The 10,141-nt window shown below is 39.8% G+C and overlaps 1 protein-coding gene across 1 annotated transcript; it reads left to right on the forward strand.

Annotated features, from left to right (window-relative positions):
* The first annotated feature begins 1,955 nt into the window (after positions 1-1,955).
* LOC139369915 (tumor necrosis factor receptor superfamily member 9-like) lies at positions 1,956-4,339 on the forward strand. The gene is made up of 7 exons (XM_071109197.1): positions 1,956-2,086; positions 2,264-2,377; positions 2,850-2,978; positions 3,066-3,138; positions 3,306-3,556; positions 3,667-3,780; positions 3,956-4,339. The coding sequence occupies exons 1-7, from the start codon at positions 1,987-1,989 to the stop codon at positions 4,045-4,047; spliced, it is 873 nt and encodes a 290-aa protein (XP_070965298.1). The 5' UTR covers positions 1,956-1,986; the 3' UTR covers positions 4,048-4,339.
* The last annotated feature ends 5,802 nt before the right edge of the window (positions 4,340-10,141 follow it).

Here is a 10,141-nt window from a genome sequence, read left to right on the forward strand (position 1 = left end):
CCTGAACTTCTTAGTGGCAAAACATGTTTAAACAGTTTCTGTTAATAGGCATTTATTTCTGCAGAAGCCATCTCCTTTAAAAAAATATCCTTTAAAAAATAAATAAATGAATTCAACAATTAAGGAAAAACATTTTAAAAAAGGGCCTGCAAAGGTGTCACATGGTGATGAAATGTGTCAAAGAGAGAGCCAGGCGGAGCACATTACGCATTTGAAGAGATAGAAAGTAGGCTAAAAGTACTAACCCTAACCCTAAAATTCTACTACATTTTACATACAGCAGTAACCCAACCTTAGCCCTAACCCTAACCCTAGATTGATGTCCACACCCAGGTTGAACCCTAACCCTAGCCACAACACTAATCTTGGCATAACCTTTACGATGTCTTTATGTTAATTCCTGGCTTAGCCTTTACCCTAATTGGGCTCTCCCACCTCTAAGTTCCCAATTTAACCCCTTGTAATAACTCTTTCCAAATACTTTGGTAATAATAATGATAACTTTCTGACATACGCTACTCCACCTCTCCGGAGACATACTGTATATATTTTTTACTTGAGAGCCTCATCATAAAGAGCCTTATAAACTGGGTGGTTCGAGCCTGAATGCTGATTGGCTGACAGCCGAGGTATATCAGACCGTATACCACAGGTATGACAAAATGTTCATTTTTACTGCTCTAGTTACATGGGTAACCAGTTTATAATAGCAATAAGGAACCTCGGGCATTTGTGGTATATGGCCAATATAGCACAGCTAAGGGCTGTATCCAGGCACTCCGAGTTGCGTCGTGCGTAAGAACAGCCCTTAGCCGTGGTATATTGGCCATATATCACACCCCCTCATGCCCTTTTGCTTAATTATATCACCATGCAACAATGTTAAAATAATGTGAACGTCTCTCCCTTCTAGTCATACCAGATAACATTGTATTATCGTCACTCAAGACGTATCTCTTTGATCAGCCCATTACTTTAATGATGGTACCACAGCACTTCTGTGTGAAAAAAACTATTTGTCTCTCCGTGAGTCTGTTAGATGTGGTATAGAATACATTGGAACCCTTGCAGATAGTAATCCTACTCAATGCCTACATCACCACGCAGTAGAATCGTCATGGAGTGTTTTGCAGAGGGTAGGAAAGGAATTATGTAAAATAGATTTCTGATAATGCAATGTTTCTGGTTGTTTTTCATGCCAAAATGTCAACTATAGCACATATGATATAGAATAGTGAACAACAATGAGTCATCACAAAACAATATATAAGTTTCACTTTTAGTGGACCTAATGAGAAGCTAAATCTACTGCACATCTACCATTCCAGTGTTTAATTGCTATATTGTATTTACTTCGCCACCAAGGCCTATTTATTGCCTTACCTCCCTTATCTCACCTCATTTGCACACATTGTATATAGACTTATTTTTCTACTGTATTATTGACTGTATGTTTGTTTACTCCATGTGTAACTCTGTGTTGTTGTATGTGTCAAACTGCTTTGCTTTATCTTGGCCAGGTCACAGTTGTAAATGAGAACTTGTTCTCAACTAACTAAAGGTGAAATAAAATAAATAAATAAAAAGGAGAAGGTGGGAGTTACGCTGGGGTTTAGTACACATAGCATGTCCTACCTACTGTACCTCTCAGAATCATAAAAGAAAACAGCATTAATATGAGTGGAAGTGATCTGTTTATTTGGGTGTTATGTCAAGGAAATATAATAAACCTTGAAGGACAGAGTATTTTCAGTTGAAAAGAATGAGGATTATAATTTATTTACCACTCTTGGGGCGGGGATAACTAAAGAGGAACAGGAAATCTTAAACGTGCACATGGCACAGCTGAACTACACCACATATGTCACCTGAGCTGTAGATCATATATAAGTGAGGTTTCAACATCATAGTGGTTTTCATATAGTATTAAATCCCCCCCTGTACAGGTTCACAGACAGCCGTGCTCTTTTCTATAGCGAAAGTTATATGATGATCCTGTCTGGATTTTGGGTGCTCATCTATTTATGTGTATTCGCTTGTAAAGGGTTTTTAAATGCAGTGGAGGCAACTTTCGAATGCAAAAAAGGTAAAGTATGAGTTATTAATTATTAGGTGCTATTGTGTGAGTTATACTATAATGTAGATATATCTTGAATACTTTTTCTTTACCATTGATACTATTAAAGTTACTTCTAATGTGAAATGAGTCCAATGTTAACAACAATTACAGTACAAGGACAATAATGTGAATGATATTATCAAGGTGAGATGATAAGTAGACGGAAAGGAAGATTTTGTGACCCATGCCCTGAAAGGCAATACCAGGCAGGACCAAATCGCTCTCAGCAATGTCAACCCTGCACCGACTGCATTAAGAGTAAGTTATAATCATGTTGTAAGAAGTTACAATCAGTATTAATAGATGATGTAAACAAATTACCTGTTGACAGAAAATAGTGTCTGTATAATGATCCCACACCAAATCTTGAGTTGAATACTATGAACATTTGAACATCTGGTCATGTTCTGTTATAATATCCACCCGGCACAGCCAGAAGAGGACTGGCCACCCCTCATAGACGGGTTCTTCTCTACGTTTCTTCCTAGATTCTGGCCTTTCTAGGGAGTTTTTCCTAGCCACAGGTGCTTCTACACCTGCATTGCTATGCTGTTTGGGGGTTTAGGCTGAGTTTCTGTACAGCACTTTGAGATATCAGCTGATGTAAGAAGGGCTTTATAAATAAATTAGATTTGAATACAAATAATAGCCTTACAATATGCCAGTGTAACCCACAGACACGTTTGTTTGTTTGTACCAATAAACTATAAAAACTTTGTTTTTTATTCAGACAGTGAATTGATATCAGAGTGCACGAAGACTTCCAATGCTATATGTCAGTGTCGTACAGGATTCATTAGAAGGAACAATGAGTCTTCGTTATGCAAGTGTGCCAAGGGGTCTGAGCTGGATACATCAGGTAAAGCTGGAGCATGTAATAGTGATGATTTTGAATGCATTGATTAGTAAATGTAAATAACTGGCATTATATAATTTCTCACCTCAGGATTAATATGCCGTGAATGTAAGGAGGGATCCTTTTCCACCAAAATGGACTCTAAATGTGTGAAATGGCGAGAGTATGTAAATTAACTAGCATTTGTCCAATTTTTGCTATTTGCTAAAGTATCAAGCAATCTCCTTACATTTACAATATAATATTGGACTTTTTGTCATCCTCTGCAATTGATTTCAAAGCCTTTTTAAGGCAGTCTGACTCATGGCTGTGTGTCTGCTTGTGTCTCAGGTGTAGGAGTGGAGTGAGGATTCCGGGCAGTGTGTCATCAGATGTGACCTGTAATGAGAATTCAGAGCCAGAGGGGAAGACCCTCTCCTCCACACACACCACTTCCCCATCTGGCTCCATCCAGACCTTTTCTAAGTCATTGATCCAGAGCCAAAGGTCATCCCCTCATCCTGATGTCCCCACCTTAACACCAGCCCACACTATCAAGGTGACCAAAAGTCCCAAGTTCTCAACGGCAGACTTTGGCCAAGGTAAATGCTGTTCTTGACTCTCGTCCATGACATACATTCATGTATAACTTTGTGTTACAGTTGATCATTGTATAGCTTTATATGAATAACGCCTTATTTCTGTCTTACAGTAATGACACTCGTGGGAATTGTCCTGCTGCTTACTTTTCTACTGACCACTGTGACCTGCAAACTGATCACCATTCCTTGCATCAAGAACCACAAAAAGCCAGCTGTCAGAAAATGTATGTGCAACTGTTAGGGAAACTATAAGTCACACAATCGTTATGAGAAGTGTTACGTTAGTTTCTTTAGCTATTATGTACATTGTAGTTATTTGAGCTTGATGGGCTCTTGAATCTGAAATGTCATCTGTGTGTTGTTTTGTTTGTATATTCTGACTCTATTGTTCTACCCTAGCTCAGGACTCAATGTGCCGGAGGCCAGTTGAAGAAAGTGGAGACAGCAGTTTCTCTTCCCTGGTAAAACAACCAAGTTTGGGGGAGCCATGATAGAGATACCTGGCTCTCTGTCTGTCAAACAATTCATATTGTCAAAATGTTGCTGTTATACCCAATGCTACTCCTTTAAACCAGAAACAACTTTAAACAGTTTTCAAATTTTTAAAAATATTGTCAATATTTGTTTATCATGTATTCTGTTATTATGGAAAAGCATTTTAGACATTACTTTGTTTTCAATCTATTTGTCAACAATAACATTATTCTTGGCTGAGCTGGGGGATCTAGATATTATTTTATTTTCACAAATGGGCGTCTGACAAAATAATGATAAATACTACTTCCTGTTCCTTCAGGTGTCTGGTAAAATTTACAGGGGAGATTATGTGAAAACAATGCTATGGTGGCAAAATAATGTGGCAACATTTTGTAAAATGTGTATTGTGTTAAATGTTGTGGTTGTTTATGTCTTTGCAAATAAACTTTTTCACATTTTGCATGATCCTAATGTCCATATGCACATTCTTAGGAGTTGAGACATTTACATAAACTAAGACCCAGCAAGAACAGAAGTATCAGGATGTATAGGGAGAAGAATCAGTACACTACAGACACTGACACTGGGTAGGGTCTTCCCCCTGTGGATAGGCTATAGGTCTGTTACTTATTTTCAATGAGAGAGATACTTCCACCCAGTCTGTATGACTTCCACTCACGTTTTCAATCGAAACCATCAAGTCAAAGACAGAGGCTGCCATCGTGAGCGAGTTCTTATGTTGTTCGTCACATTTCATGTTCTGATAGGTTCCAGTTTATCTTTTTTTTATCATCACTTTTCACATATCTCAGCAATGTTCATTACTGTGGTTGTAGTAGATATGTAGTTTTACAAAATGAAGGGATATTGTGTGCATAATAGGATGGAAAATGAGTGATGGGTGGTCAAAAACATTTCAATCTACATCAGCCACTAAGACTGATTTGGGCTTGAGGTTACCGAAAAAACAACATGTTAGCCTTAACCTTTTTTCTAAATGCATTCAGCCTCAGGGTCATGATTTAAAGCCTCATCTAATAGATGGAACATTTTTAATAGCACAGGATCCCATTACTGGACTGGACTGGTTGTGAGCTCACCAAAGGACTAATGCCCCATGGTGGCCCACACCTTCCAGTAGTAGTTAGAATTTCACCCATAGAATTAGGAATTAGAATTATCATACCTTTATGGAATTTTGAGGGATTATGACATAGGCCCTGTAACAATTTATCAGGATCTCTCTATAATTTGTAATCTTTGCAACACTGATGACGGCTCTGTTTCTGCATGTGCTTCTACCAAAACCAAAACTTACAGAAATGTGTCAAAATTCATAATCACTTTAACAGGCCAAAATGATAGAAACATAAGCAATTTGACAAAGGCTGGTTAAAATGCTGCATCACTGGCTTCATAAAAATATATCCTGTGAGCAGTAAACATGGACCAGACATATGTTGTGTAACTCCTGTAAAAAGCTTTTGTAACTCATTCCATTTTGATCAGCATAATCAACCTGTTGTATTTGCAACACTACACCTGAGTTTATAAAAAAATACAGGGGCGCAACTTTGGTTTTACACATGGGGGGACAACACGTTATTAATAATTTTTATCCAGTTGTATAAACACTCCAAACAGCCTACCCGACCACTCAGAGGCATCCTCATGGTCCTAAAGCACACCGTTGCCTCATTTTGTATCACATTCCGATGATAAAACTGGGGGAGACAAAAATGCTATTTCAGAATGTGGGGGGAACATGCCCCCCCATCCCCAGTGAAAGTTGCGCCCCTGTAAAAACATACCAGTATATGTGTAACAGTATAACTTTAGACCGTCCCCTCGCCCATACCCGGGCGCGAACCAGGGACCCTCTGCACACATCAACAACAGTCACCCTTGAAGTATCGTTACCCATCGCTCCACAAAAGCCGCGGCCCTTGCAGAGCAAGGGGAACCACTACTTCAAGGCCTCAGAGCAAGTGACGTCACCGATTGAAACGCTATTTAGCGCGCACCGCTAACTAAGCTAGCCGTTTCACATCCGTTACATATGTAACAAATTACCCGAGCACATCAAAAGTTAATTAAACCAGACAGTTTAATAATTTTGGGCCTAGTGGTTCGAGCGTTGGTCCAGTAACCAAAAGGTTGCTGGATCAAATCCCCGAGCTGACAAGGTAAAAATCTGTCGTTCTGCCCCTGAACAAGGCATTTAACCCACTGTTCCCCAGTAGGCTGTCGTCGTAAATAAGAATTTGTTCTTAACTGACTTGCCTAGTTAAATAAAGGTTAAATAAAACATTTATAAAATAAATAAAAGTGGGTCTCCGCCACTAAAGGGTAGAGTTGACCAGGTGACGTGTGATCCTAGTTGTAGGCAGCAGTGAGTGGTGTGGGCCATGGCTCTGTCGACTGAGAAGAGGACTCAATAAGGGGAACTATAGCTGTGTATGTAGCCTATGATAGTATTGTGACATTTAGGGCCCCACACAACCACCTACCTCGTTCCCTGTGGTCCTGATCTGCAGCTGACGTCACTGTGAAGAGGCGTTGTGACAGTTGTGATGTATTCCTGTGTCTCACAACTGATGCAGTCAACATCGGTGGGTTAGGAATGAAAGAGTGACAGAGACGAGAAAGGAGGCTGTCTAAAAAAATGTCTAGAAGGTGTGTGTGGGTTTTCATAAACACAACCAAATGATTATTTATTGAGATAGCATGTATGTGTTAATTACACTGTTAGACTGAAAATTGGCAGGGGGGGGGGGGGGGGGGGGCATCAAGGCCCAGCAGTTCTAGTGTTTTGGAAGAAAAAAAAGTTAGCACATTGGGAGAAAGAGAGAGATGCTCACACATTCAGCTTATGTACCTAGGTCTACAGTCAAACTCACACCATTCATACTGTACACATCATAGATTGCTTCAGCTAGATAAACGTCACAGAAACACTTGCTTCCTAGATTGCTTACCACACACTTACGCTCCCAGACAGAGAGAGATACCTGACGTCACTGCATACAGTACATAAAATTATTGGGGGAGAAAGGAGAATGTGTTAAACATAATGGACATTCAGTACATCCATATGACAGTCATCTGTATTCTGTATTTTTGGACTATGGCTTTAGCAGCTGATCAACAATGCAATAATTCGTATGAGAAAGATGGCAAATGTTGTGAACTTTCTCCACCAAGTAAGACTTGCCTGTTAGAAGCTAAAAACGAACTACAACTCAGCGGAGTGGAGATCATGGAAACATAAATGGTATTACAAAAAGATAACATATAAATTCCTCATTTAAATCCTTCAGATTATTGCGGTAAATGTTTTGATGTCACCCTATACTGTGTTTGTTAAAAATGTTTACATATATCCATTGCTTGTAATTCTTGTGACAAAAAGGTTATTAATGTAAGAATATAACTGAACTAATATTTAGTTGATCTCTGACTGGTTGGCTCATAGGTACATTTGTGAAGAAGCAATGCACAGCAAGCACCAAAACTGACTGTGGTGACTGCCCAGTGGGTTTCTACTCTGAGACCAATGACCTCTTTGAGGACTGTCAACCATGCCTCAAATGCCAACAAGGTAAGGGTTATGATGACAGCACATGAGGCTGCTGAGAGGAGGACGGCTCACAATAATGACCAGAATGGAGCAAATAGAATAGAAACCATGTGTTTGATACCATTCCACTTATTACGCTCTGAAGGAAAAAGGAAACCGCACACTGCTCTTGATAGTATCACTGATCTTTAATAAGCTTACGTGTCGGCCACACGGCCTTCGTCAGAGCTTTTGGGATTTTTTGAAAGTTGCAGGATGTGCACAGTGCAACAATATGATAAAGTGAGAATATTTCTGCCACCCACACACAGGAAAACGGTTCCAAATAAATGACATTATTACGTGTTCCACCACCCATGTTATTTACATTATTAAATGTCCATGTGGGCTCTGCTATGTCGGTAAAACCTCTCGTTCTCTCAAACAGAGGATCAGTGAACATAAAAGTTCAATCAGGAGAAATGACAGGGATTATCCAGTCGCTGTACATTTCAATGACCTGAAGCATGACATTTCTACCTTTAGATTTTGTGGCATAGAGAAAGTTAAGATATCAGATAGGGGTAAAAGAGAGTAAAAGAGAATGTTTGAGTTTTCACCCTCCAGACATTATTTTCTAAAGGACTTAATGATGAAATGCCTATGTATGTTATGTTGTGAATTTGAACATGAAATATGTGTCTCTTGTAGATTATTCTGACGTTTTTCGTATGATGTACTCTATGATTAATGAAAACTTGCTATGTCCTTATTGAGATTTTACAGACGTGTTTAATACACCTTATTTATACACTTTTGTAATATTTATGAAATGCATATAGTTATATTTGGTAGCACTTATTTATTTTTCCTTTGCCTCCAACCCCCTTCGATGTGTAGAACGGATGTGGGAGGGGCTAGGTCCACATAATGGTGCAACTTTCAAAAAATCCCTAAAGCTCTGAAGAAGGCCGTAAGCTTATTAATACGTAAGCTTATTAAAGATCGGTGATACTATCAAGAGCAGTGTGCGGTTTCCTTTTTCCTTCATCTTGTTCAATTGTTGCCATGCACCTGCAAATTAGATTGCTCAGATGTGCGAGTGCCTTTTGAATTTTGTTTACTTATTAAGCTCTAGCCATTACCACAAGCCTGTCCTCCCCAGTTAAGGTGCCACTAACCTCCTGTGGATGACAGGTGACATAAACAAAACATTCTATTGGTCTAGCTCTTAAAAATCATTAGCGTCCTACCCTTAGATTGTTGATCGACCCTCAATGGTCAAAGTAACTAATAACAGGAACGCAGTGGCTGTTGGGGCAGGTACAGAGAGAGGCTCACACTGTTCATTCATGTAATGGTTTGTAAATGTCTCCACTGAATTACTAGACTCTCACCTGGTAGTCTTCTTTCTCTCTCTGGGCAGTCTACACAAGAGTGTGCACCTCAACCCCAAATGCAAACTGTTCGTGTGGCTCTGGTTTCCTATGCTCAGACCACATCTTCTCAAAATGTGAAAAGGAAAATAAATGCGGCAAGGGGGAGGAACTGAAAAGCACAGGTGAGACTGTCATATGTTTTCCTTCCTCTACTACCTGTCACTGACTCCGTTTACAAATGCAGCAAAAAACAACATCATCTTAATGCTGGGAAGTGGTCAACAGGCATGTCCATACCACTGCTAACCAGAAGAATGTTTTCCATCTACAGGTTCCAGGGAGTACACTTGGAAATGTGTCCCATGTCCTAATAACACATACTCTGACACTGAACATGGTCACTGCAAACTGCTAACACAGTAAGAACACTGTTTTGAAAAATAGCCAGATATCACTTTTAGCAGAGCTCCTCTATCATGTGAAATGTTTCTAGTGGCTCCAAAATAACTTGTAATACCTTGTCACCAACAGGTGTGGTGCACATGGACTTGATGTGATCTTCCCTGGGAGCAAGACCCATAAGTCAAAATGTGGCATACATGGTATGTTGGTATATTAGTCAAACAAATCACAATCCAAAGTAATTTCCAATGTATACTAAGTATATGGACACCTGCTTGTCGAAAATCTAATTCCAAAATCATAGGTATTAATATGAAGTTCGTCCCCCCTTTGCTGCTATAAAAGCCTCCACTCTTCTGGGAAAGCGTTCCACTATATGTTGAAGCATTGCTGCGGGGACATGCTTCCTTTCAGCCACGAGCATTAGTGAGGTCGGGCACTGATGTTGGGCGATTAGATGTGGCTCGCAGTCAGCGTTCCAATTCATCCCAAAGGTGTTCAATTGGGTTGAAGTCATGGCTCTGTGCAGGCCAGTGAAGTTCTTCCACTACGATCTCGACAAACCCTTTCTGTATGGAATCGTCTAGAATGTCACTGTAGCGTTAAGATTTCCCTTCACTGGAACTAAGAGGCCTAGCCCGAACCATGAAAAACAGCCCCAGACCATTATTCATCCTCCACCAAAATGTATAGTTGGCACTATCCAGTTGGGCAGGTAGCCTTCTCCTGGCATCCGCCAAACCCAGATTTGTCCGTCGGAATGCCAGA

The sequence above is a fragment of the Oncorhynchus clarkii genome, chromosome 17 (assembly GCF_045791955.1).
Source record: "Oncorhynchus clarkii lewisi isolate Uvic-CL-2024 chromosome 17, UVic_Ocla_1.0, whole genome shotgun sequence".
NCBI classification, from domain to species: domain Eukaryota; kingdom Metazoa; phylum Chordata; class Actinopteri; order Salmoniformes; family Salmonidae; genus Oncorhynchus; species Oncorhynchus clarkii.